The sequence below is a fragment of the Natator depressus genome, chromosome 25, assembly GCF_965152275.1.
Source record: "Natator depressus isolate rNatDep1 chromosome 25, rNatDep2.hap1, whole genome shotgun sequence".
Taxonomy (NCBI): Eukaryota; Metazoa; Chordata; order Testudines; family Cheloniidae; genus Natator; species Natator depressus.
This window is the reverse complement of record NC_134258.1, coordinates 5,151,912-5,179,639: the sequence shown is the minus strand read 5'-3', so window position 1 is coordinate 5,179,639 and position 27,728 is coordinate 5,151,912. Positions and strand designations below refer to the sequence as shown.

Genomic DNA, 27,728 nt, shown 5'->3' with positions numbered 1-27,728 from the left:
GATGCTCAAATTAATTAATGTTAGTAAAGTGCTTTGGGATCCTCAGATGAAAGTCACTAGAGAAGTGCCCAGGAGGCTGATATGGTCTGGAGTTATGGCTAGGCTGGTGGCGATAGCTTGATGACGAAGATAATATTTGGTCACTAAATGTCAGCGCGGTGATTCTGATGAGGACACAACTGTGAGCCTAAATACAGATAATGCGCTGCACTGTGGATGTTCAAAGCACTTTACAGAAATTAGATACTGAATCCTCCCCTGCCACAGTGAGGTCAGTGTTCTTAACCTCACTTTACAGAGTGGGGAAACTGAGGCACACAGGCGAGAAGTGACTTACCTGAGGCACCAAGTCAGAATTAGCATTCCTGGCTCCCACTCCTTTGCCTGGGCCTCCCTCGGTGCTCATCAGTACAGTAACTGGATGTTAGATTGAAGGGCGAGGAGGATCGAATGGGATAGCTGGTTAGGGCTAGGGACAGGAGAGAGCAGACTCTCCCTCCCCCTCTAAACCTGACCTGAGCTTTCGCTGAGACTGGAGGAGTTTAACATTCTCCTCTGCCCATTACTTTGCACATTCACTCCCCGGGGAAGCAGGAGCGATGAAGATCTTCGGGACATCTCTGTTTCCGTCCTGACCAGAGGCAGGAATGACTTGAAATCTCTTGCTCACCCAGTGACTTGAGATTCTCAGCCCAGCTAGGAAGACACCAGGGGTCTGATATGTCAGAAGCAGTTTCCAAACTTTTGGGTCCTTACCTGAACCTTCAGACATTTGAGGTTTGTCATCAAGGGCCACATTTTCAAAGGTGCTCAGGGACAGACGTTCGGGCACTCAGCACCTTCCATTAGGGGCAGATTTTCAAAAGAGCTTAGCCCCCAACCTGCTCCCAACCCATAATGCCGAGCTCTCATGAAATTCTGACCCTGAGTGAGCTGCACTGTTTTGGATTTTAGCAGGCTCCGAGCTGTAAGACAAAGAGAAAGGGGGCGGGGGGTGTCAGATTCCCAAATGCTCCTAGCTCTGTGGCTAAAATAACTATCATGCCTGTTGTGTCTCTTTCCCCCGGGTCTCCTAGGTTTGAATTCATCTACATGGTGAACAGCTGTTTTATTGACTGGGACCTGGAGATGTACTACCCTGCGAAGGACACTCCAGCAAAAGCCAGGAGCACCAGCCTCAATGACCAGCTTGGCCAGATTGAGTACATCTTCTCGGACAAGACGGGCACCTTAACGCAGAACATTATGACCTTCAAGAAATGTTGCATCAACGGGATCACCTATGGTACCTCTGAGTGGAAGCAGGTTTCTATAGGTTCTTGGGGGAGGCTGACCTTGAATAGTTGTGGGGTGCACTGCAGGACACCTGGGTTCTATTTCTTGTTCTGCTACAGACCCGCTGTGCAACCCATAGCAAGTAATTTAATCCAGTTCATTAATTTTAGCAAGGTGCGTTGAGGTCCTCAAGTAGCAGGTGCTGTAGAAATTCAGCATGCAGTTATGTCAGATGGCGTTGGGCAGCTGGTTTGCTGGGGCTGCTGCTTTTCATGCTGGTCAGTATTGTCCCATTGTTTGCTCGTGCTCTTCCTAACTGCGTGGTGCATCTGTGGCTTAGGGTGACCATACGTTCCGTGTTGGCCGGGACAGGCCCTTTTTAAAGCCCTGTCTTGGCTGTCCCGACTTTTTTGGCAACAATGGGCATTTTTCCTGTTTGCTCTTGCCAACTACGGGACAAAGGCACATTTGTCAAAAAAGCGGGGTGTGGAGGAATGTGCAGGGGGAAAGAGCGGCGATGCCAGCCCCTCGTGGTGGGGAGGCAGGGCTCGGGCGAGCAGCAATGCCCGCCCTGCATGGGGAAAGGAAGGTCAAGGCTTGGGCCAGCCCCACACGGGCTGGGGAATGTCTGTCAGCATACAGTCGCTAGAGAGGGCCAAAAGCTCTGCCTAGGATCCACCTCAGCACTTCCCTCAGAGAGAGGGGAGCAGGGGTGCGTTTCAGATTTGAACTTCCTGTCAGACCCATCAGCAACTGGCTGCTCTCCGTTCTGGCACAGCAGCCTTCGGCTGGCCTGGTGACACTCGATGACCTGAGGCATGACGTGTGACCTGGGTGATTAGGGCAGGCTGCGTGGAAGGCGGCAGGCAAAGGTGCTCATTGAAAAGGAGGTAGGCCCACTGGGAGCTGAATAGAGCTGGAAACATATCTTATTTCCCACAAAACATTTTGAGAGGAAATTAATTTTTTCACAGAATTTTTGGGGGGAGGGGTCCTTGAGAGCCTGCAAACCCTGTATTTTTCAGTTCTGGTTTTCGAAAACTCAACAGTTTTTGGGTTTCAGGTTTTTGACCGAACTCCCCTCCCCCCGAAATTTCAACAGAAACAGAAATTTCTGCAAGAATATTTCCATTTGCTTGAAAAGACCTTTTTGGTCAATGTTGTGTCCCTCCCAGCTGGAGTGCTGAGGGGAGTTTAGCACAGAAATGTTTGCTTTTTGTAAATTCCTTCCAGCCACCTGCAGCTCTCCTGTGACACTCCAGAATGCATTCATGTGCCTTCCCCTGCTTTACTTCAAGAGGTCTTCTGAAATGTGGCCTGCAAAGGAGGGAAAGAAAAGGGGTTGTTCTTTTATGATGAAGATGCTCCCCCCCCATTTTCTTTTTTAAAGTTATTTTTATGCTTTCTTTTACCCTTAGAAATATCAGGATTGTCAGGTCTTGTCTCCCCTTGTATTGCTGGATGACTAGTTGGAAGTCTCTCGTGGTTTTGGGAGCTTTCTCTGGCTCCGCTCTTAATTGATGAGACTTGCAGGGCAGGGAGTATTGAATCTTTAGCATAGAGAGCTTTTCTCCTGACTGCATATAGTACATTTGTGTTAAAGGTTCATTGACAAAAACAGACAGGGGGAAAGCCTCAAGGAACTTTAAGGAGTGTGAATAAAAATCACTTTCTTATCAGAAGTAAATCTAATTTCTCTTCCTTGGTATCTGATGTCATAATCCTTCCAATGCTCTGGTCATTGATAGTTTCCCAGGGAAAGTAGGTCAGGTGAGATCTGAATTTCTCATGCTAAAAATATGCAAAAAACCCAAACCCAACTAAAAACTTCAACCAACCAACCAAAAATGCCCCTTATTTTTGACCCAATTAAAAAAATCCAAGCGAATAACAGGACAAAGTCCACAGATTTTTCCTTTTTCAAGTCACCTTGAAACTCTACAGCTAGTGGGTGGAGCTTAGGGATTAGCTGTTCTTTGGATCCTTCAGCCAGGTATTCGGGAAGGAGATTAAGGAGGAGCTTGGCAGTGAGAAGCCAGAAGAGATCAAGACTCCCACAAGGCAGTGATGAAGGTGGGAGAACTGGGAGGGCAGGTGGCCAGTGCTGGAGAAGATTGTTCTCTAATGAATTAAGGAAAGATGTGCAAAAATGCCTAGTGATTTTTGGGCGCGCAACTTGAGATGCCTAAAAGGGCCTGATTTCTAGAGGGTGGACACAGTTCGTTTTTTGACAGTCAGGTCAAGGTGTCGTCAGCTGGGTCCCCAAAATCACAGGTCACGTTTGACCATCTCGACCTGAGCACCTGCTAAGAAGCGTTCGGTGCAGGCTCTTTATTAACTGTTTTTTTTTTCCAACAGGATCTGCACATGGTGAAAACAAAGCTTCGGTGCGTAACTATTCGATGCGTAGTTTTAGTAATTATAAGTGCAGAGCCGAGAATCCTCTGCACAGCAAAGCCGTACACTCCTTATTGTGCTAGCTGTTCCTTTGCCCAGTGTTTCACACAGTAACAGCGAGCCATTGTCCACTTCCAGGGAACGGGAGGAAACTGGGTTTATCTCAGGGGTTCTCTCTGAGGATGCTCCCAGCCCAGAGGTGGGCAAACTATGGCCTGTGGGCCACGTCCGGCCCGCGGGACCCTCCTGCCCGGCCCCTGAGCTCCTGGCCCGGGAGGCTCGTCCCTCCTCCCGCAGCCTCAGCTCACTGCGCCGCCGGCGCAATGCTCTGGGCGGCGGGGCTGCAAGCTCTTGCCGGGCAGCGCAGCTGCAGAGCCGCGGCCTGACCCGGTGCTCTGTGCTGCACGGTGGCGTGGCTGGCTCCGGCTGGGCGGCATGGCTGCCTGTACTGGTGCCATGCTGCCAGCCACTAGTGCTCCAGGCAGCGTGATAAGGGGGCAGGAAGCAGGGGGGTTGGATAGAGGGGTGGTGGTCGGGGGTGTGGATAGGGGTCGTGGCGGTCAGATGGTGGGGAACAGGGAGGTTGAATGGGGGCAGGGGTCCTGGAGGGGCAGTCAAGAAGGAGAGGAGGGTTGGATGGGGTGGTAGGGGGCAGGGGTTCCGGGGGCGGTCAGGGAGAAGGGGTGATTGGATGGGGCAGGGGTCCCGGGGGGGCAGTCAGGAATGAGAGGAGGAGGTGGCAGGGGGCAGTCAGGGGACAGGGAGGGGTAGATGGGGCAGGGGTCCCGAGTGTGGCATCAGGGGACAGGGAACAGGGGGGAGTTGGATGGGGCAGGAGTCCCAGGGGACTGTCAGGGGGCGAGAAGCAGGGGGGTCAGATAGAGGGTGGGGGCTGGGCCGGGCCACATCTGGCTGTTTGGGGAGGCACAGCCTCCCCTAACTGGTATTCCACAAAATTTCAGAAACCCGATGTGGCCCTCAGGCCAGAAGGTTTGTCCGCCCCTGTCCTAGCCCCACATTGGCCAGCACAGGAAATAACACACCTGGTTCATCACGTGGGCTGATGGTGGTTTTGGACTGGTCAGTAGTCCTGGGGTGCAGAGAGGGCTTGGAAACGCGTAGCCGGTTTGGGGCCTGATTCCCATCCCCCTGCACCTGGTACAGTCATTTACACCTGTGCAAATGCCCCTCAAATTGTACCAGCTCAGAATGGTTTTACACCCATTCTGTGCAGGGGTGAATGATGACACCAGGTGCAAAGCAATGGAGAATGGGGCCCATTGCTGTAAATATCTTCTAATCACAACGTTGTGCTCATGAGCATCACACTTCACAGTAAGGTTCCATTTATTAATGGTTATAAAGGGTTAATAAACAATTAACAGGTGTCATAGGCATGTTACGTGTAACAAGCATGAGTAGTATGGATTATAAAATGGTTATAAACCACAGTTATAAGTTATTGATCAGTTGGGCTCTAGAACGCTTGATTAGTCAGTTATTAAAACCATCTCTTAATCATGTATTAATGCGTTATAAACAGGTCCTTAATATAAAGGGTGAGATGCTGGCCTGTTTCGCCCATTAGAGGGGAAATGGATGGTAGGAGACAGGTTGCTAAGGGAGATGGAACCGGTTTAGGGTCCATCTGCACTTGGAGCTGGGGGGGGTGATTTCCTGCTCAAAGAGACATACCTGCATTAGCTCTGATTGAGCCAAGGTGCCGGAACCAGAGTACGGACTCATTTGCCCCAAGTACGTACCCGTCTGAGACCTCAGGCTCGCGCTCAGCGTGGCTAACCCGTCCCGCTGCTGGAGCTGCCGAAGCTACGCTCCAGTTTTAGGACCTTAGTGCAATCCGGTCTAGCGCAGGTGTTTTCTCCTCGGGCTGGGAATCCCAGCCCCAGCTCCCAATGTAGACAGGCTCTTCCATTTTTCCTTCTGGAAAACCCTGCGGTGCTGAGCCGGGTTTGCCTGGCTGTTTGATTTTGCTCCTTGCTCCCATGAACGTCTTGGCCCGCCCCTCTTGCAGAAAGCCAGCATGAGCTGGAACCCCTACGTGGACAGGACGGCTGAGTTTCACGACCCCTCGCTCCTGGAGGCCGTCCTGCAGAACGACGATCCGGTGATGAGGGAGTTCCTGAGGCTGTTGGCCCTCTGCCACACCGTCATGGTGGAGGAGAAAGACAGTGAGTTGGGTCTGAAAATGACGCCCTGCTGGCCAGGGAGCACAGCAGAATTCTGACGGGGCCCCAGGCTCTGACCAGGCCTGTCCGTCTGCCCAGACTCAGCCACTTTCAGCAACCGTGTCCAAAGCCAGAGGCTGGTGCATTTAAAGATGAGCCTGGACTGCGGTCGAGGAGATAATACGTTGGGGCAGGAGCTCGCGTGGTCTTTAGCCCATGTGCAGGATGAGGGGTGGGGGCGGGGAGACAGTCAGCACTGGTGTGAGTGAGCGGTGAGTTCTGATTTGTGCTTGTTTCACACACGCCACACCCCCCATTTTGCACAGATCTAAAGGAAGACCCAGTGTATCCCCTGGATCTTCACCTTAGGCCCATTCCCCCTGTGCACCAGAGCTCTGGGTGGGGTGGGAAGGGGTCATGGGGGGCATGGCTCCAGGTCCAACAGCACCTGGCCCTAGCTGAGGGCTTAGTGCCTCCTTCGGGATAAGAGATTCCTCAGGGCAGATCAGAGGGGGAATGCTGCCGCAAAGTGGGGGAGGAACGGTGGGAGCCCTCCCCTTGCCTGGGTGATGGGTGGGCTTTGCCCAGGTTCCTCTGATCACGGCAGTCACTCATCACCCCCCACACCAAATACGGAATTGGGGCAGGTCATGTCTATGCTGGGGGTGGCACTGGGGCAGGTCACGTCAATGCTGGGGGTGGTGCTGAGGCAGGTCACGTCTACACTAGGGGGTGGCACTGAGCCAGGTCATGTCAATACTAGCGGGTTGCACAGGTGCACCAGCATCAGTGTAGCCACTCCAGTGGCCCAAAGCCTTACGTAGCCTGGGCCAAGGGCCTGCGGGGGCGCTCCTCCGAGCAGCAGGAACAGCGAGCTTTGACCAGGAAGCAGCACAGTACCTGGCATGTGCCGAGCTGCATTTCTGCCCACGTGAAGCAGGGGATTAGCACCACACCGGAGTGTTCATTTAAAAGTAACGAGCCGGGGAACAAAGGCGTCGGGGGGCAAATCCTCTGACTTCTGGGGAACCATCGTGGTGTGACGCCACGTGAATCCCTGCAACCCTGAGCAGAACTTGCTTTATTCGGGGGGGTGGGGGGGAGGCAGCCAAATGGTGCCATCCAGGAGTCAGGGGAATGAACAGGCCAGACACAGCCGTTCGCATGGAGCTTTGAAGCCACTGTAGCCCTGGCTGAAGATTGACCATGGCCCTGTAGGCAAAGCCAGTCTCCTTCTGAGTGCTGACTCAGCTCAAGCCTAATGGGAAGAGCCTTGTCTGTCTCTCACTCTCTTCCTTTAGCAGGCGAGCTGGTTTACCAGGCAGCTTCGCCGGACGAAGAGGCCCTGGTGATGGCAGCCAGGAACCTTGGGTATGTCTTCCTCTCCCGGACACAGGACACCATCACCCTCAGCGAGCTGGGCACAGAGCGGACGTACAGCTTGCTGGCCATGCTGGACTTCAACAGCATCCGCAAGAGGATGTCCATCCTGGGTGAGCTGGCCGGCCGGGGGCTAGGTACTTGCTGGTCGCTGCAGATTGCTGCGGGCCCAGCCGCTGGAGGGCAGCATCGCTCCCACCTGTGAAGACCCCCGAATGGGAGTGGCACTTTTCAGCGGTCACCCTAGGGGGTGCGGTGGGGCAAAAGGTGCCAGGCCACCGAGAACGAGCCCTGAGAGTCTCCCTTCGCTTTGCTGGTCGCCTCTGGTGCCTTTATGCAAACCTGGCCTTTAAGGGTGCAGGGGTCTGTGAGCTGCCACTTCAAGGGCCGAGATAGCCAGAAAGGGGCTGCCCCATTGGAGGAGACTGATCGGAGCAAAGAGGGGTCCCTGGGACCCATTTCCCCCCTGCCCCGCCAGCGACAATCAGGAGTAACTCGGGTGATGTCGTTGCGTTGCCAATGGAGGAAAATCTCAGGGCGGCGCCACCTGCTCGCTGCCATGTCTCCCCAACCCCCATGGTGTTGCCCTCCGCCCCCAGGTTCCTCGGCAGCCAGGGAGGGACCGCAGGGCAGGGGGAAGACGCAGAGTGCTCCGTGGCTAAGCAGGCTCATTCCCTGCAGTGAGAGACCCCGAGGGGAAGATCCGGCTCTACACGAAGGGGGCGGACGTGGTGATCCTAGAGAGGCTGCATGAAGATGGGCCTACCAGGGCTTTCACCCAGCTGGCACTGGATGTGAGTGCGGGACCAGCCCTAGAAGGGGTGGGCTTACGGCTGCTAGTGCTCTCTCTCTTTTCCTGCGGCCCGGGTGTGATCTCACTCTCGCTGTCTCCCTAGCTCCATGTGATTTGATTCAGCCTAATGTCTCAACCGCTCATGGTATGAGGGCCCCAAAGCTGCCAGTGCGATCGAGGCCTAGAAGCCTCTGCCAGTTTGCTCCTGCTTCCCCAGAGCTGGCTCCTGGCTCCCCCGGTGCGTCCACATCCAGGGGTGACAGGTGCAGTTACCCTGGAACTCTGACAGCAGCATCACCAATTCTTGTGACTTTATGGCAGCTCTCGTGGTATTTGGTGTTTTCCTGGCTCCTGGAGTCATGTGATTAGCAGAGACACTCAGAGGCAGATTAAGCTTTTGTGGGGCCCTGGGCCAGAGCAAGTGGGGGCCCCTCCCCAACTCTTCTGCCTGCAGTCCCCCCTCCCCACGCTTGTGCTGGGGAAATGGGGTCGGGGTGTGGGGGCTTGCCCCATCCCCATGCCCGGCACTCCTGCCGGGAGTGGGGTCTGCACGTGGGGCCTTCCCTGGCTCCGCCTGGCTGGCACTCCTGCTGGTGAGCAGGGTCGGGGCACAGGGGCTTCCCCTGGTCCCCGGCAAGAGCGCCAGGTGGATGGAGCGGGGCAAGTCCCTGTATGCTGACCTCGCTTCCTGGCAGGAGTGCCAGGCAGAGCGGGTCAGGGCATGGGGGTGCCCATATTTCCGGGCCCCCCCAAGTGGCCAGGGCCCCTGGTCATGGGCCCTGTTGGCCCAGTGGCTAATCTGCCACTGGAGAAGCTCCGCTTTCATTTAAAAAAGAAGAAGTTTTTCTAGTCTTCCTGGTTGCGGATAAAAGCTTGAAAACGGGGCCCTGAAGGCTCAGACCAAGAAGGCACATGAAAGAGAACCCCAGAGTTATTGGTTAAAAAAATCTCATGACTTTGGAGCCACACTCGTGATTTTCCGGGGCCTGACTCAGGCCGTTCGGACGCCCGTGGGGTCAGAAGGGTCCTTCAGCACGGACCTCTGGAGCATCCTGTTGTACAGTAACTCCTCACTTAACGTTGTAGTTTTGTTCCTGAAAAATGCAACTGTAACCCTTCTGCCCATCAGAGTTGGCAGCAACAAGGGCCGGGTTCAGGATCTAGGGGTTCCATTCCAATAACACAATGCAAAACCGGCTCGAGCCCCCACCCAGTGGCCTGGGACAAATATATACCACCCCCGCTGGGCGCCCCCAAGAGGCAATACTTCCCCTCTCACAAGCACAGAGTCTGAGTGTAGCAAAAAGCCTTTTAATAACAGAGATAAACAATGTGGCATTATGTTGGGGAAACACCACGAACAGGATTCATAACACAACCCATGAGCAAAAACCCACCCCAAGCAAATTGGGGCGTGTCCTTTCCCTTGGGTTCTTGAGTCCAGCAACCCCAAATCACCCAAAGTCCCAAGGCCCAGAAGTCTCTGTCCCTGGTCAGGGCAGCCCCAGAGTTCGAAAGTTTATCTGCAGAGTTTTACCTCCCAACCTGGGTGGAGATGGGGAGGGGGCGGGGGAGAAGAGGTAAGGGGGCACCTTACATGATCTGAAGCTGACTGCCCCACAGCGCCACGGGGCTTCGCTCCGCTCCACCAGCCAGTCCACAAGCAGCTCCCACCGTCCCACGAACTGCTCCACCCGCCGGTCCACAAGCCACTCCAGCCGTCCCGCAAACTGCTCCACAATATAGCGTCAGGCTCCCCCGCTACTTAACACAACACTCCGTGATTTCAGCACTTAGTCAGTTTTTAGCTCGTTTGTGATTTCAGCTTGTAGTAGGGGAGCCTTAGCACTGGTGCACCATTAGCCCAAAGTGAACTCAGCTCAGCAGCCTGTAACTAGACTCCCAATGGAATCAACATTAGCTCTGATATGCCACAGTGGAGAGAGGAGGCAGTGCAATTAGCATGTAAGGCCCTCACCAAGGGGCCCATGCCACCAAGCATAAGTACCTATCCCCAACCTCTCTCAATTCACAGAGTTTTGGAACCCATGTCCCTTGCCTAGCGAGTGCTACTTAGTTGATGGTGAGTCCCTCCATCATAACAAAAGGCCCAGTACAGTTCCAAGCACAGTTCCCATAATCAGGGTAATAACAATTTATTCTTCCTGCCCCAATAACAGAGACGCTGGGGATCCCACAGCAGCCAAAGTGACCATTTGGGCAGCTATGGCCTCATTCTAGGTGGGGTGGGTGTGCCTATGCAAATGAGATCAGCCCCTGAAGTTCTTTTCCACAACTTGCCACACCTCACCACCAGATGTCAGGGTGGAGCTCATCCTGACTCTGCTTACACAACTTTAAGTGAAAAGATGTTAAACGAATCCAGTTTTCCCATAAGATTTAACGTAAATGCAGGGGGTTAGGTTCCAAGGAAATTTTTGGGGGCCAGACAAAAGGCATTATAGACTGTACTGTGCTGTACTGTGGTTGGAAAGTGCCCCGGCTTACCTCACGCAGGCACAGCCAGCTGCAGGCAAGGACGCTAGGAAGCACCTTTGCAGCAGCAGTGGCAGCTTACCTGGAGAAGAACAGGGGCTGACTTTGCTGGGGGATACTCCAGACCCGCCTCTTCCCGTCCCCACTCCACTCCAGGCCCACCTCTTCCCACCCCCACTCCACCTCCACCAAACAGCTGTTTGGCGGTGCTTAGGACTTTCTGGGAGGGAGGGGAAGGAGTGGAGATGTGGCGCTTCCCTGCTCCTCTCCCTTCCTCCCAGCACTTCGCGCTTAGGACTTTCTGGGAGGGGGAGGGAGCGGGAGCAGCGGAGATGCAGCGCTGGGAAGCTGGGGGAAGCGCTGGGAGGGAGGGGGAGGAGGCGGAGAAGAGGAACTTGTGCAGGGCTCCCTTGTAAAGTCGCTGCTCTTCCACAAAATCTTACAAGCAGTGGACAGAGCAGGCAGCCAAAGGACATTATAAGGGAGCATTGCACAACTCTAAACGAGCATGTTCCCTAATTGACGAAACTTTGAAACAACGTGAAGCGGGAGGACGCTAAGTGAGGAGTTACTGTACCTGAGCAGCCTCCTAGAGGTCTGAATGCTGCAGCTGGCAGTGGTGATGTGGTGGCAGCCATGTGACGGCCACCGTCGCCTGGTTAACGCTGATCTAGCTGCAGTGTAACTGATCTGCCTGCTGTATTCCCGTCTGTCCCCTCTGCAGAGCTTCGCAGAGGAGACCCTGAGGACCTTGTGCCTGGCCAGCAAGGAGGTGAAGGAGGAGAACTACATTGAGTGGAGCAAGAAGCACCATGAGGCCAGTGTCTTGCTGCAGAATCGTGCCCAAGAGCTGGATAAGGTGTACGAGGAGATGGAGCAGGATCTCCAGGTAGGATCAGGCTCTCCGAGGGCCGAGATCTCAGTGCGGGCCTGGTAGGGGAGGGAGGAGGCAGGATCCGGGGCTGGCTTGGCGTGGCTGTTGCAGAGTCTTACCCCAGGTGTGACTCCACGGGTCTTGATGGTGCCACAGTTTGCCAGCGTAGGGCTTAGGGAGAAAGGCCTCCCCTGCTCGATGCTGACCTGCAGGGCCTACCTGGAGGAGGGAGAGGGACGCTTGGTCTCCATGGCCCTCTGCCCACAGCAAGGCCAGTCATCATGGCTGTTTTTTGTGACGTTGGGCATCTGCCCCCTGGAGACTGGGCTGAGAATCCACCAACTCATTTCATGTAGGGGCCACCAAACAGCCACCAGCTGGGACTGGCTTTTGGTCAGTCCCCACCTGGGCTGGAGTCTGCAGGACGCGGCAAGGAGAATTGTGATGGAGAGATCATTTCTGGGTGGGTGGGTAGACCAGGGAGCAAGCCCCACCCCGGATCCTGGTCCCCTTCCCATCCTGCTCCACCTCACTCCATCCTGCGTGCCCAGATCATTAAACCCTCCTGCGGTCCTCCTTCTCCAGCTCCTCAGAGCCACGGCCATTGAGGATAAGTTGCAAGATGGGGTCCCCGAGACCATCCAGCTGCTAAAAAAGGGGAACATTAAAGTATGGGTGCTGACTGGAGATAAACAAGGTACGAGCCACATGGAACCTCAAAGCCGGACTAGAACCCCCTGTTCTTGCCTGGGGCAGGATCCTCCCCCACAAGGGCCCCCACTTCCCTGAATTTCTTCTGCGTTGCTGGTGTCTTTCTGGGACAGTAGCATGTAGCACTTTCCATGGGTATCTCTCATTATACAGAGGGGGAAACTGAGGCAGAGGGCACAATCTGCCTACGGTCACTCAGCAAGAGCAGGACTAGAACCTATGTCTCCGGCTGCCCATGCAAAAGGCAGCTGCTCAGCCATGGGAGTGGCATAGCAAACACTAGGAGTGTGAGTGGGGGCAGTGCTGGGGTATTCCCCTGCTGCTGGGGGGCCCCTGTTGTAGCCGCAGCTTGGTGACTTGTGCCTTTCAGAGACAGCGGTGAACATCGGCTTCGCCTGCCGGCTGCTCTCGGACGACATGCAGATCCTGGAGGAGAAGGAGATCTGGTGAGTGGGTTCCTGGCCCCTCCCAAGGCCTGTCTCGTGGAGCGGCAGGCGGGAGATGAAGCGCTCACTGGGGGATAGGAGCCACACTCAGAGCCATGCTAGAGCATCTGCAGCCTCTGTCTTGTTATTGCAGCCCTGGGCTCCTCCCAGCCCCCCCGCCCCCCTCAAGCTTTGCCAGTGCCCCTCAGTCCTGACCCGCAGCCCCCTGCTAGCCCAGCCCTGGGCTCCCTGCCAACTCCAGAGCTCTGACAATATCCCTCAGCACCCTGCTAGCCCAGCACTGGGGTCCCCCCCCACCCCACTCCACAGCTCTGCTAATGCCCCTCACTCTTCCCCCCATAGCCCTCTGCTATCCCAGCACTGGGGTCCACCCCACTCCACAGCTCTGCGATGCCCCTCACTCTCAACCTGCAGCCCCCCTGGAGACTAAAGCCCACTAGTCTCCTGCAGAACTTGAGCAGGAAAAGCAGCCACAGGGCTCCTACCCCATGAGCCCACATAACGCCCAGCCACCCCTTCCCCAGGGGCTAGGAGTTCCGTCTGCACGGCCTGTTCGGGGCAGGGCTGTGTGCCAGGCAGGGGGCTGATTCTGGAGAAGGGGGCATCGTGCCGACTAGGAACTGCAGCCATCGCCTGCCTTCCCACGGGGGAGCACGTCAGACACGGACGTCTGCCCTGGTTCGGGAAGGTGAATTCCCCGCTCGGGGAGATGGACCCTGGCTGGCTCCGATGGCGCCCTTGTGCGAAGCATAGAGGTGTCGCTGCAGTGGTGGGAGGGGCTCGCCGGCCAAGTACAATCCCGTCCCTGGGTAATACTTGGGGTGGCTGGTCTCACCTGCAGCTCGGACCACCCTGGCTGCCAGGTTACAGTCACAGCTAGTGTGGGTGTAGACGTGGAAGGTTCAGCAGCCTATGCCCAGAGCTGCCCAGCCTCCCCCGGGTGGCCCCCTGGCTCGCCTTGGCTTTGACCCCACGTTCCATCACCTCCCTGCCCCTTTCTTGCACAGTGAGATGCTGGAAGCCTGTTGGGTGAGCACCAACAACCTGGGCAGCAGTGAGGAAGCCCTGTGCAGGTTCCAGCAGCGCTCGGGGGGCTTGCACCAGGGGAAGATGGCCTTAGTCGTCACCGGAGACTTCCTGGTAGGTGATGCTTCGCCGCTCCCTCCCCTTCGCTCTGCAGTGCCAGATGGACCGTAGTTATCTCACTGGAGTCCAGCAGGGAGGAAAGCAGGGGGTAAAAACAGCTTAAGCAAAGCCTGGGGGGGATCGAACCCGGGAACCCAACCCCAAGTGCCCTGCGTGGATTCTGGGGTGGGGCCCATGGCGAACGCAAGGTTATTGCTTAATTTATGCAAATCCTCCCCGTCCCGAATGATCCCAGGATCACCCCACCTGCCACTGGAATGCAGCTCCCTCTGGGGCGCAACACTGCAGCTGTTTAGCAACGCACAGCAATGCCAGCCAACAGTTTAGGGCTGGAAGTGAAGATGGGTCTGGCCCCACCGGGCCCTGCAGGGGGAATGGAAGGAAGCCGAATGTAGTTATGTTTACCAAACATTTATTTGACGGTAGCACCAGGCGGTTCCAATCAGGCTCAGCATTGTGCTGGTGATGCTCTGAACACACAAGAAGGCGTGGCTCCTGGTCCTGCCCTGAAGAGTTCACGCTTTAAGAAGAGCGGAGGGGTGGGGATGAGGAAGAGGGAGGCCAATCTAACTCATGCTTATAGACACTAGCGATTAAAAAAACTAGATAAATAAAGGTTTCAGAGTAGCAGCCGTGTTAGTCTGTGTCCGCAAAAAGAAAAGGAGGACTTGTGGCACCTTAGAGACTAACAAATTTCACAAAAGCTTATGCTCAGATAAATTGGTTAGTCTCTAAGGTGCCACAAGTCCTCCTTTTCTTTTTGTAAATAAATAACGTAAGTGTCCAGCAGCCCCTCCAACCACCGGTCCCTGGCAGATTTTTCCTCGGCAGCAGGGGAGAGGGGGTCTTGAAGAGACATTTAAAGGAGATGCTGGCAGTGGCTTGTGGATTGGACACTTTGTGCTTCCTATCGTGCCTCCAGTCTGAGGGTCTCAAAATGCTTGGTGAATGAGGGGGAGAATTTGCAAAGTGCCCAAGGGGTTTAGAAGCACAGATCTCATTGTACATTGGTGGGCCTCACGTTGCTAAATTGCGGGGGCACTTTGGAAAATCTAGCCCTTCTGCTTTATGGTGGGCAATTCTTACCCTGTTTTAGAGGGGGAAACTGAGGCACGGAAGTGACTCTCCGGAGGTTGCGGAAAGACTTGGTGTCGCAGCTGAGAATAGAACCCAGGAGTCCTAACTCTCGGTCCTTAGCCTCATAACCTCATAATCATCCTCCCCCGTCCCCACCAGCCAAGTGGGGTTTGGCTCGGGCACAGGGCTAGCACCCCTTGCCCCTGGGGCGCCGCTGGTCTGAGGCCATCTCATGTGTCTCTGCTCTGTCCTCAGGAGAAAGTCCTGGGCGCTGCAGAGAAGGTGAAGAGGAAGGAAGGTTTCTGGGCGCGGCTGGCCTGCTGCAAGGCTCAGACCCAGCCAGTGGCAGACAGCTTGGTGGAGAAGGCTTTTGTAGACCTGGCCACCTGCTGCCAGGCCGTGATCTGCTGCAGGGTCACCCCCAAGCAGAAAGCCCTCGTAGTGCAGCTCGTGAAGAGGCACCGGAGCGCTATCACCCTGGCCATCGGGGACGGAGCCAACGATGTGAACATGATCAAGAGTGAGGCCTCAAGCTGGCGGGTCAGGGATTGTGTGAGCTCAGGGAGCCCTGCATGCTCAGCACAGATACCCCCTCCATGCAGGCTCCTACTTTCTCTGGCTCCCTGGATAGCAACCCCTCCCACGAGTCATCAGCCAGACTTCACCCTGTAGCCTTCTGCAGCCCAGCACAGATCACGGTCACTCGAGTTAGAGGGGTGACTCTCTCAGATGGTAACAGTCGTAAGCTGTTCTCCTCTAGTGGCCAAGCCACTTTTTTGCCAGTATGTTATGCCAGGCTGAATCCGTGGCCCTCCAGGTGGCCCTGGGGTTCCCCTTTTGTTGCTGATCAGTCCTGAGCTCACCCGCAGGGGCTAGGTCTCAGGGCAGATGCAGGTCAGTCGAAGCAGTCTAACCCAACCCTGCGGGACCTGGGCTGATTTCCCCACCCGGGGACATGTGTATAGTGTTTACCCTTCAGCCCTTCAGCCCTGCCTCTCTCTCTTTCTTCCTCTCCAGCGGCTGACATTGGGGTTGGAATTAGCGGGCAGGAGGGGATGCAGGCTGTCCAGTGCAGCGACTACGCCCTGGCCCAGTTCCGCTACCTGCAGCGGCTGCTGCTCGTGCATGGCCGCTGGTCCTACCTGCGCATCTGCAAGTTCCTCCGCTACTTCTTCTACAAGACCTTCGCCGGCATGATGGTGCAGATCTGGTTTGCTTTCTACAGCGGCTTCACGGCCCAGGTCAGGCTGCAGCCCTGGCTGTGCTGGGAGGGTGTGGTCACGTCATGCACCCTCTCTCCCCCTCCTACCCTTTGCCACCCTAGCCAGCCCTTTCCCTCTCCTCACAGGAGGATGGGCTGTCATGCCATGGCTGAGGCTGGCATCACTAGCACCTGCGAGGGGGTGGATGCGTATTCTTTGTCTCTGTCCTGGTAATGTGCCCCTTTCTGCGCTGCCCAGCTTTGCTGTAACAGGGCACTTGGCTTTGTTGCTTTATTACTCTGCTGCCGGTATGGAAAAGTGACCCCGGGCAGTTTCTGGAGTGGGCTAAATGTTAGACCTGGAAGGCAGCTGACTGAGCATCCAGCAAAGGTACCCACGGGCAACATCTCAGCAGTGAAAAATCCCCTCGGGGTGAAAGCCTCCCTGAATCCATTCCAGGTGGGCACAGAAATCCAGGCCAGGTTGTGCCCAGGGTTCCATGTGGCCCTGGAGTTTCTACAGCATTCAGCATCTGCTACAGAATTGTCCACTAGGAATCTCTGCTTCCACTGGAAAACAATAAGGCCGAAGTTTACAAAATGACTCCTGATCTTTGGGTGCCCAGCTTGGGATGCTGCAGAGGGTCCTGATTTTCAGCAAGTGCTGGGCACCCGCCTTCTGGAAATCAGGCCCCTTTGAGGGGTCTCAGGTTGGGCCCCCAAAACCACTAGTCCCTTTAAAAACCTTGAGCTAAATTTCTAGCTCTTATGGTCATGAAGAAAACCTCCCAAACGTGAACAACGGGCCCGTTGATGCAGTGAGGCCCGCAGGGAGTCTGAAACAATAGCTCTGAGAAGTGAGAGCTGCCCCATTCAGCTCAACGGGTGTGTTATCTCTGAAACCTAGTGATGACCATTTACGTACCAACATTCTTAATCCCGATCCAGCTAAAGTGCTAATCCCACAACGCCAAACGACGTCTCACGCCTTCCCAGAGGTCAAACCCGCCGCCTCCCGCACTGACAACTTCTACCAACCACTTCTGCCTTTGAGTCCAGCATGCTGCGGCAAATTGAAAATTAAACATTTAGGAGCAGGATAAAGGAAATGGAGACCAGTCTCAGATCATACAACCCTGGGGCCTCTGGCCGCACTGTCTCGTCAATTTCGTAGTTTATCCTTCATTTTTTAAATGTGTCAGAAGCTAGTGCACAACCTCCATTCTGCTACAGATTCGCAGGCACTTTGGGTTTGATCCAGAGTCCACTGGGACTTGGTGCTGATTGCAGTGAACACTGGATCAGACTCTTTTAGATCCCTCTGGCTGTGGGGCCCATGAGACTCCTCTTACGTCCCTCTTGTCTGGGTTTGTGCTGATTGCTTTCTCCCATCTCTCCCCCTTTAGCCTTTGTATGAGGGCTGGTTCCTTGCACTCTACAATGTGTTCTACACCGCCTACCCCGTGCTCTCCATGGGACTGATGGAACAGGTAACGTTTTCCATCTTGCTGCATGCTGCCAGGGATAGCCCTGCAGCCGGGCTGTGGGGTGGGGGTCCTTGGTTCATTCCACCCATTCTTTGGATCGAATACATGTGTTTGCCATTGCGTAGCGCAGATTGTGAGCAGGATGCTCAGCTGCGGTAAATCAGTGTCTCTGGGGCTGACTTCAGTGGGTCTGCATCGTGTGGGGATCTGCCTGCCCACACTTGACTGTGTTCAGTCCCATTAGATACCCCTGCAGTTTTGCACATTATGCATGCTAGCCCTCTGCCCTGCCTATCCAGCCACAATGGCCTCTGCGTGTGTATCCCAGAGAGGCCAGCTCAGCTCCCAGCAGCAGTGCACTCTGGGATTGGCATCGTAAGATATCCCGGGAACACCAGGGGAATCATGGGATCAAGTTCCCATAAACCCTCCTTTCCTGGGAATCGGCTGTGGTTCCCCAGTGTGTATCTCACAGGAAGGTGCAGGGGTGACCCTCGCTGTCTCTGGTTTAAATAGCAAACGCTGGTTGCAATGTTACTCTTGTTTTAAACGTTTACACTTCTTTCCACCACGGATGGATTAGTCCCTGCTAAAGGTGACCTGCAAAGGACATGGCTGATGCTGGCTTAGTGCCCTTACTGGCTTACAAACAAAGACTGAAATGTTTTTGATTTTTTTCCCTATTTTTTTTTCCTGCTTGTTTTTACGTTCTGATAGTACCCGGTTCACAGTGACGCCCATGGCGCCAGGCCTACATGCAGAAGGGGCCCCACCCCCCCTGCTCCACCCTGAGGCCCCATCCTCTCTTGGCCTCTTTCCCCTGAGGCCCCGCCCACGCTCTGCCCCAAGGCCCCGCCCCCTCACGGCCTCTTCCCCCTGAGGCCCTGCCCACCCCTCTGTTCCTCTCTGTCCCTCCCCCCTTTGCGAGCGGCAGGCAGGGGCCTTGGGGGAAGAGGCCGAGCAGGGAAGGGGCCTCTGGGCAGGCAGAGTGGGAGGGTGGGGTCACCGGCCGGACGCTGGGGGATTAATCCGGCCCTATATTCCGATGTCAGGTCTTGCCTCCCCTGTTTTTCCTGAGAAGCTCTGCATCTGCCTGAGAAGCTAGCCGGGCACAACAGGGCAAGAGCCGAGGAAACGGACCCTGGGTGATTAGGGAAGGGAATTGCGGTCAGAAGGAGGGATTTCCAGAAGCCCTCAGTGCCAGCCTAAATCCATGCTCACTGACATCAATGGGAGTCTGAAAATCGCACCTGGACTGAGTAACACGCTTTGCTTTTGGTTGATACTCTCTTTAACTCAAACACCTAACCAGCTGTTGGGAGGAAAGCGCTCTATGGTAAAGATTCAGCACCTCCTGCACCTTCAGTTAAGGGCCAAGAAAACTCCCCATCCCCATTTCTTGGTCTTCCTATGAGACCGCCAGAAAAAGCAGAAATTTCCTAAAGTAAACAGCCAGGCAGAAACCCCCCACCTTGTTTTGAAAAGCACCTTTCAAGTCTCCTGACTGGCAATCTTAGAGAAGCAAAGCAGGGCACAAACTCAGATCTTTCCCTTTGCGGGTCACTTTTGAGGAGGACACAGTCAACCTGGTTATGGACCCTCCAAGGAGGGGTCAGCCCTTTGCAGCATCGCTGACTCGGTCTTTCCATCTTTCTTTCCTCCAAGATGCTCCATGGGACTTAGAATCTCAGAAAGGTCGGGCTGGAAGGGACCTTGAGAGGTCATCTAGTCCACCCCACTGTGCTGAGGCAGGGCCCAGTCTACCTTCAGGCCTGGCTGTGTCCCTCTTAAGTGTCCTTGATCAGATTGTGCATGGTACTTCCATGCCTCTGAACCTCTCCCCACTAGGAAATGGTAGCAAGGGCTCACGCCACCCCATTTGTGAGCGGCGGCTGCGCTCCATCTCCCCTGTGCCTCTCAGCCTGCTTCTCCTCCATCTGCTGGGGTCTGGGATCTAGGCCTCAGCATTCTGAGCTCCTAGCTGTGTATGAAGGCCACACACAGAGACTGCACATGTGTCCCTGGTGCTGCAGTACCGCAAACTCTCATGCCCTCCCTCCGGCACATGTGGGTGGATGGCTGGCTCCCCCACCGGCCCCTCCTTTATATCTCCTCCCCCCTCTACCAAGCTCATGTGGGTGGGCTCCTCCTCACCCCAGGCTCATCATGCGTGCGTGTAACGTGGCTGGGAGGGTGACCTCATTAATGTGGGTGCCATCTGCATGTCAGAGACCCCCATCTCCCTTTCTTCTGGCTGCTCGGCAGGACGTGAGCGCGGAGAAGAGCCTGAAATTCCCCGAACTCTACAAAGTGGGCCAGAGAGATGAGCTCTTCAACTACCGGGTCTTCTGCGTGACCCTCCTTCATGGCACCGTCACCTCCTTGGGGAGCTTCTTCATTGCCCTGTGGGCCTTCGAAGACAGGGTCGGCAGCAGGGTTGTCGGCGATTACCAGTCCTTCGCCATAACAGTGGCCACCTCGGCCTTCCTGTCTGTCCTTGCTGAGGTGAGCCACGGGCTCCCCTGCCCCATCTCAGAGCAAGGAGCCGGGGGTGGTGGGGGGCACCCTCCAGGACAAATGTAGCAGGGCAGAAGCGGATAAACTGCGCCTCATTTGGAGCAGCATCTCAGCAGATGTAGGACCTTGAGCCGCACCATGTGGGCTACTGTTGAGGTTGTTGGCCTAAAAAGCACCCCAAGTTTCCAGGCCTTGACACACGGGGACCAAACGGGTGTCGTTCCACCAGAGTCAAGGGCTGAAGCTGGCCTGGTCGGTTCTAACCATCTGTGGCTGGAAGGGTTCCCTGGAGACAGCCACTGGCCACGTGGGGGGAGGCGCAGCAGTCTGAAGGGAGATTGGCTCGGCTTGGCATGAGCTGTCACGGGGGGCTGGCGCGAGTTGGGGAAGGGACTGGTGCTGGCGAGGAAGAAGAGGCTGTTTTGCAGCCATGAGGCGCCGGGTTAGGAAGCTGCTTTGTACAGCTGTTCGGAACCCAGAATTCTGGGCAAACGGTTCATTCTGGATTGGAGCGAAACACCAGCATTTCCCCTGGAATGAAAATCCGGAGAACATTTCTAGTCAGGGCCAGTGAAACGTTTCATTCCAGTAACGGTCCAACGCTTGGGGTTGAGAAGGTACAGACGTGTCATTTCCACGTTACTGGTTATCGCTCGTTTCAACTCTAGTATATTAAATATAGGAACTTAGGGAGGGACTGTCTGTGGATTGATTCCAGGCCATGCTGTTGCAGGAAGCCCAGCAAATAACCCCATTCACAAACATTGCCAGCTCCGGATGTTTGCCCCCTCTGCTCCTCTTAAAAGGCGGTTCCAGAACCTCCCTCTGACGGCTGGAAGCCTTCTCATTTCCAGCCTCAATGCATCCGAGTCCATAGACACGTCTAATGTTAAATGTAACACTAGCACTGAACTTTTCATGTACTCTAAAAGTAAAACTGAAGTGAGGAAGTTGAACCGTTGTGACCGTGGCAAAGGGAGATGTTTCAGCGTTATTGAAATGAAACGAGAAAGTCAAAACGATCCCATTAGTCTTTTCCCGTAGAAAGTGTCACTGAAATGACCACGTCCCTGTGGGACGTTTTGATTTTGGTGAAATGGCGTTCCCTGGAGGGAAGCTCCTCTGTCGAAAACATTTTCAACCCCTTTGAGCCTCCCAGACTAGGAGATCATCATAGAATATCAGGATTGGAAGGGACCTCAGGGGGTCATCTAGTCTAACCCCCTGCTCAAAAAAATCCCCAATTTTTGCCCCAATTCCCTAAATGGCCCCCTCAAGGATTGAACTCACAACCCTGGGTTTAGCAGGCCAATGCTCAAACCACTGAGCTATCCCTCCCCACATGAGATGAGCCAGATGAGCCCGCGTTCCGTTAGGGGAAGTGCTGGAGATCTCCCCTCTTGGTTACACCCCTGCCAGGGGGTGACACCAAAACTTCCCAGCCATTGCTAGCCCTGGCCGCACTCTGCTAGCACCAGACAAGCCCCCCTGGCAAGCTCTGTGTTCTTAGGGAACAGCTGCACGGGCCCTGGAGGTGTAATTTCCAACGGCAGGAGCTCTGATTGAGCTAGTGCAGCAGGTGGCGCTGCGGGTGGCAGGAAGGGGTGACCGCCCCAGGACGAACCCCGCTGAGATGCTAGGCGTGTCCTCGGGGCGGCTTTCCCCTCCTGCTACCCCTGCGGCTGCCCTAGCGTTTTTATGCACTAGGTCACTCCAGGCTACCCCGGGCATGTCTGCCTGAGCTGCATCTCTGATGTAGACCCGCCCTCAGCCTTTTCCAGAGTGGGTCTAATCGGCACGGAGGGAGGTTTTCCAAAGGGCGAATTGGATTTGGGTGCCCCCTTGCATTGACCGTTAGAGCCCATCCCTGCTACCACCAACCGGACTGGCCCACTTGGCAGCAGTGACTTTCCTCAGCGCTCAGCCATGGCCTAACTGCTCCCCTGGCAATCAGCAGGAGAGTTAACGGGCCAAGAATTAGGCCAGTGCCGAGTGCAGGGGCCAGTCCCACCTGCTGTGTCAAAGGCCTGGGAGAACTCTCCTAGGTTGAAGGCTATGCGAGCAGCTCTGGGGAGTGGAGGCTGCCGGTTCTTGGACTCAATCCCAGAGCTGGCTGCAGAGTCTAAAGGGTTAACGGGCTGCCAGTTCTGCTTCTTCCTGGACAGATCATCATGGACATTAAGTTCTGGACCATTCTGTCCTTCCTGACCGTCGCAGGCAGCCTGCTGTTCTTCTGCCTCTTCTCCTTCCTCACTCAAAATTTCATGGTCTTCAGAGAAGCCCCTACCATCTTCCGCTTTCCAGGTAAGGCACCCCCAGGGACCCCATGGTGGAGGGACTCGCATCTGGGGTCGCTCCCTCTCCCCACTCCCGTCCCATTTATGCTGAGCCCTCCTCTCTCGCCCCCTGCTCAGCGGTGTCAGAAGCAGGAAGTCGGGCCCAGGCCGACCCCTCCACATCCTGGAGGTGTCGTGAGTGTTTGGAGATGCCAGTCCTCTCTCCCCGGTGGATCTGAGTCATGATCCCATTGGCCTTGGGCAGAGCCCTAAATCCATGACTGATCCATTCCTGCTGTGTCCCTGCCTCCGGATGGTCCGGTGGGCTGTGCTGGGAGAGCGGCGTACTGATGCCGTGTGAGCTGGGATGATGCATTGGACGCTGCAGTTGCCTCAGGGTGCGGTCTCAGACCCTCTATCCCCGCCAACCGGGCCCTGGGGATAGGTAGAGTCATTATGGTCTTTCCCATCTCCTCTGCGACTCACCTTGGCCTGCGTCCTATTGACAGATGCCTCCCAGAACGCCCTGACCGATCCGTATGTCCTGTCCGTCGTCCTGCTGTGTGTGGTGGTGAACACCGTCCCCGCCCTCACCGTCCGCTTGCTCCGCGTTATCACAGGCGCCGGCACCATTCAGCATGTAAGTGTGGCTCTGGGCGATGGGGTGGGAGACAAGCATCTTTGAAGGCCCTTCCCTCGCAATCCAGGCCCTGGGCTATTCTTGAAGGGTCCATTGCCACGCTGAGCAGGCACGTCTCTAGCCTGGGTGTGGCTGGATTTATTAAAGGGATTGGCCGTTGCCGTACGTGCTGGGGTAAGGACAATCCGCTCTCATGCTTCAGGGCACCAGATGATCACCTTGGTGGTCAGGAAGAAATGAGCCAACCCACCACTGGCACGGCAAGATACATTGATACAGGCTCCCCTGAAGTGTCAGGTACTGGCCATGATTGGAGCCCTGATGCTGGGCTGGAGTCTGATCTCGTTCGACGTGTCCTACGGCATCTATGAAAGGGCCCTTTGGTTTTCTGTATAGCCAGTGTGATGCCATCCCGCCCTTGGCAACAAGATCCTGTATGTTCATTGGAGTTGAAATCTCCTGGCCTTTTCTCATTGCATTGTGGTGGGAATGGCCAAGCATTACCCGTTCACCCCCATTGTGCCTGGGGGAGCAGGAATATACATTGCCAGCACCCCCTGCTTTCCCCTCCTAGCTGGGGGTAGGTCTGATGGCTCCCCGCTGGCCTAGCACCAAAGCCAGCTGGATCGGTGCCCCCCTCAGGCTCTGGGCTGAGCAGCGCTAGCGGGAGGCTGCCTTCCCCTGGTTCTGCTCGCTGTCCGGGTGGGAGGGAGCCAGCCTGCGCTGCAGGGGACCTGCTCTGCCCATGTGACAGATGGGAATCTGAGAGCTGAAGACACTTGTCCCAGGCCAGACAGGGAGGCTGGGGCAGACCCCAGATATCTCAGGCTGGTGCCTTCACCCCTGGGCCAAGATGCCTCTCTCAGCCCGAGTGTTCTTTCCCTTTGGTGGTGGTGACGTTTCTCTCCTTGGCCCCCCCTGCAGAAGATTCGCTTCAGGGACACGCGGGTGGCGGAGAGCACCGTGGAGCTGAAGTCGCACTTCCGCAGGGGCTCCTTGCAGCGGCGCTCCAGCTATGCCTTCTCCCACAAGGAGGGCTACGCCGACCTCATTACCAGGGGCGCCAGCCTGCGGGCGAAGGACTCCAGGAACCGAGGCCCGGTGAATGCCAGCAGCTACCAGAGCATCCTGCTGCCCACCAGGGAGGGCGCCACCCCCAGCGTAGCTTCAGGCCCCAGTGTTTTCCTAAAGGAATACAATTAAAGGGATTTTAAGTTTCACACTGCTTTTGGACTTGGGAGACTGCTTCCCAGCTGGGTCTGGAGGCTGCGGACCATGAGTGCTAGCCAGGCACTGAACTAGCTGCATGGCTCCTTTAAGGGTAATTTTTTCTATTTTTTGACTGCCAGAGAAGTACTCCTTTGCCAGCCTTTCTGAAGAGCAACAGTGACACCTGGTGGCCACTAGTGTTATTTGCAGGCATGAATTGTCTGTGGGATCCTCATTGCTGTTCCAGGGTATGGTTAATCCGTCATGCCAGCTGCTGTGTCAGGGAGGAATAAGGGTCTCTGGGAAGGAAGATTAGCCACACTGATGTATCAGGCAAGGACTATTCATGCTCTGACCAACTCAGTCTTTCATACACTGAGCTCAGACTCTCTTAACTTGGCAGGAGTACACAGAGCGGAAGGATGGTGGTCTCTTTCTGCCCCAAAGCTCTCACCTCTCGAGCTCACTAAAACAACCTCTGTGTTGTAATGAACTCGCTAGTGCTCGTGTGCGCAGCGGCCCTCTCCTGGATGGACTCAGAATTGCTCCAACTATGGGTCATAGGCCCTATACTGTTAACAGGGATTCTTACTGACCTTAAAAGACCAAGGCCTGTGGCTTTGGAGCAGGAGGATATGGATCTTGTATCTGCTACAGCTGTGAATGTGCAGGCAGCCAGTGCGTGCAGCAGAGTAAGTGTGTGTGCGGGGGGTGTCTGGCCCCAGCTTCTTATGGTCTATTCCGTGTTCTGAATTAATAAAGTACCCAGTACAACGGGCGCGCTGGATCTGGCTATTTAATGCCATATGGGTCCTCTTGAAGGGCTGTCTGGGGAAAAGGCCACTGCTATTCTATGGTGCAGTAAAACCCTGGTGGGTCACAAAGAATAAAATACCTGGAGAAGCCCAGGTGGCGGTGCCCAGAACAGCCAGAGAAATACCGGTGGGGTACAGGAGACCCAGCCCACCGGTGCACCAGGTCTGGCAGAGGCAGAAAAGAATGGAGGAGGCTGGGGGTGAAACCGCTTGCAGGTTTATGACTCCCCTCTCCTCTGTTTGCATCCCTCCCCCATACACCCCTTTGTACCAGGATTGGTAGCAGGCTAGAGCCAGGACCCTTTAAAGATGCTGTCAGGGGTATTGTCTCTGGACCCAAAGGCCCGGGTGCTGCTGCTCACCAACCGAAGGATTAGAACATTTCCATGTTCTGAGTCTGATTCAAGGCCTGGATCTGGCACAAGGCCTGTCTGGGTGTCATTGAGACGTCATGTGGGGTGGATCCTTTCGCAGCGTCGGGGCCTGATCTGACATTTCCCTGCTGAGGTGCGAAGCGGATGAGACTCCATTGTGCTCTTCTGCAGCTGCATCAGCTCCTCCGGGCTGATGGAGGAGCAAAGTCCTCAAACCTGGGCTGCTCTTCAGCCTCTCTCGTAAGACCGGGACAAGCAGGTGTCCCACGAAACTGGAAGGCAGCAGATTCAAAACCCATCAACAGTCTGGTGCACAACAGGTGTTTAACCTTTGGAACGCCCCACCCCTGGCTCTCAGTGAGACAAGGAGCCTAGCAGGATAGGTGAGAACACTGATTAAGTAGATGAATCTTCCTGTTACCAGGCACAAACTACTAACTACAAACTACTACCAGCTACTAACTGGTGGGGTGAGGAAGAAACTTCCCACAGGGGAGGATTATTTCATAATTGCCCATTAGGGTTGCTCTGTACTGTCCTCTGTGCCATGATCTTGAATTACTTGGCCCCCAGGTCCGATCCGATTTAGCATCTCCCACAGACCTGACCCTACACTCCTGGCAGTCAACCGGGAGCTGGAGCAGGCCCTGAGTTGCTAGATGCTAGGTGCCCGTTAGCACCCTTGGGAGCGAAGGGTGTAACTGTGAACCTCATGGGGCTGGGCCCTTTGTAATTGTGTTGAGCAGACTGGACTGGACTCATATGCACTCACCCCCCGTCCCCCATCTGTATTCATGTTCAAGCAATATGGCTGCAGTCGCTATGGGGGTGCACTCAGCCTGCACTGGACAGGACAGAGTTAATTCCTCATGGTGGGCTGAGGAAGCCACGCCCCCACATCCCTACTGGGCATGCCCCACGTGAAGTGCTAGTATAAAAGGGAGCAACCCTGGAAAATCCAGGCTAATTGCTGGAGAGGGAGGATGCATGTTGCAAGCTCCACTCTGAAAGCAACTACAGCCCCCAACTGTGGAAGCCAGAGGTGCTGAGACTCTGGCAGATGCCCAGATAGCTGCTGATACCCCAGGGGATTCATGGCTACTGAGAACAGCACGGGCTGGTGACCGTGAAGACACCCCGACCATGACTGCAGGAGTCATGGAAGGAAGTAGCCCAGGGGAGGGACTAGCCATAGTCCTGAGTGTAGTTGGCATGTTGTGGCTGGATCCCTGCGGACTCAGTGGTGAACTTGCTGCTGTCAGGGCCCTGGTCTGGGACCTGGTGGACCAGGGAGGGCTGGGACCCCCTACCCTGGCTGCCACCCATCCCCTGGATGGTGGCCTGCCACCCCGTTGCCGCTGGCCACTGGGTCTTGTGGCCCTGCGGTAGAGGGGAGCTCGAAGGATGGGGTGCACTCACCCTGCACTGGATGGGGCCCCACACCCTGTCACACTGTCCCTCCCCAGAAGGGTGGGTTGACTCCTGGGTAGGAGATTCCCAGGGAGCTGGGGATCCTGCTCCTCTCCATTCCTAATATTGTGCAGAGATTCATCGGTTGTGAGGCCAGAAGGGAGCCTTTAGCTCAATCCAGTCTGACCACTGCACAATACAGGCCATTAGATTGCACCTCATCCCTCCCTGGAGGGAGGCCAGTAACTGGGGCTGGGCTAAAGCAGCTTCTAGAGAGGCAGCCAGACTGGATCTGAAGACACCAAGAACTGGCAAATCCGCCACATTCCAGGCGTTGATCACCCCCATGCTCCAAACCTGGGGCTGTATTTCTCCTTGGCAGAGGCCTGGCTGGAGCACCCAGCCCTGGGCTCGTGTTCTGCTGTTCGGTTTGATTATCTGGGTTACTGCAGAGCGGAGGGGCCCAGCCAAGGATCGGGGCCCTTATATGAGCATGCATTGAAAAGGCGGCCCCTACCACAGAGAGCTGGCAACCCCAGTCTGAGATGAGACCGGGGAGGGAGTCCACGGTGCCAGCCGGAGGGTCCCGGTCAGCGTGATGAGCAGTGCTTTGTGCTCCCAAGCTGTCCTAGCCGTAGGGGGTGCCTTGCAGGCCCTGGGCCCGGAAGGAGCTGGGAGGACAGGGCCGTGTCCTGTGAAGTTTACTTGGATTCTTTCTATGCACCAGGGGCAGCATGGGAGAAAGCTCCCAGGTGCTTGCGGGGTAAACTGACAGCTTGGCCAAGGGGCGCGGGGGGCGGTCAGCATCTCACACGCAGGTGATGGGGAGGCTGACCTTCGAGTGGAAGGCTGGTCCAGTGGTTAGAGCACTAGCCCCCCACTTAGGGGGCCGAGGTCCAATTCCCTGCTCTGCTACTGACTTCCAGTGTGACCTCGGATAGTCACATAGCCTCTCTGTGCCTCCGATCCCCCCTTGGTGGCACGGGGATGATAACCCGTCCCAGCTCACGGGGGAGTG

The 27,728-nt window shown here is 55.6% G+C and overlaps 1 protein-coding gene across 1 annotated transcript in view; it reads left to right on the top strand.

Moving 5' to 3' along the window:
* The window catches only part of ATP8B3 (ATPase phospholipid transporting 8B3), a 59,302-nt gene extending 34,636 nt beyond the window's left edge, over nucleotides 1–24,666 (top strand). Inside the window, exons 13-28 of the mRNA XM_074939192.1 lie at nucleotides 1,077–1,285; nucleotides 3,634–3,662; nucleotides 5,705–5,861; nucleotides 7,160–7,351; nucleotides 7,920–8,032; nucleotides 11,252–11,416; nucleotides 11,987–12,098; nucleotides 12,483–12,558; nucleotides 13,566–13,698; nucleotides 15,037–15,301; nucleotides 15,799–16,022; nucleotides 17,389–17,472; nucleotides 19,735–19,974; nucleotides 22,152–22,290; nucleotides 22,772–22,902; nucleotides 23,827–24,666. Coding sequence (XP_074795293.1) covers nucleotides 1,077–1,285; nucleotides 3,634–3,662; nucleotides 5,705–5,861; nucleotides 7,160–7,351; nucleotides 7,920–8,032; nucleotides 11,252–11,416; nucleotides 11,987–12,098; nucleotides 12,483–12,558; nucleotides 13,566–13,698; nucleotides 15,037–15,301; nucleotides 15,799–16,022; nucleotides 17,389–17,472; nucleotides 19,735–19,974; nucleotides 22,152–22,290; nucleotides 22,772–22,902; nucleotides 23,827–24,105 — 2,548 coding nt within the window. The 3' untranslated portion in view covers nucleotides 24,106–24,666. The remainder of the gene's footprint in view (nucleotides 1–1,076; nucleotides 1,286–3,633; nucleotides 3,663–5,704; nucleotides 5,862–7,159; nucleotides 7,352–7,919; nucleotides 8,033–11,251; nucleotides 11,417–11,986; nucleotides 12,099–12,482; nucleotides 12,559–13,565; nucleotides 13,699–15,036; nucleotides 15,302–15,798; nucleotides 16,023–17,388; nucleotides 17,473–19,734; nucleotides 19,975–22,151; nucleotides 22,291–22,771; nucleotides 22,903–23,826) is intronic.
* The last annotated feature ends 3,062 nt before the right edge of the window (nucleotides 24,667–27,728 follow it).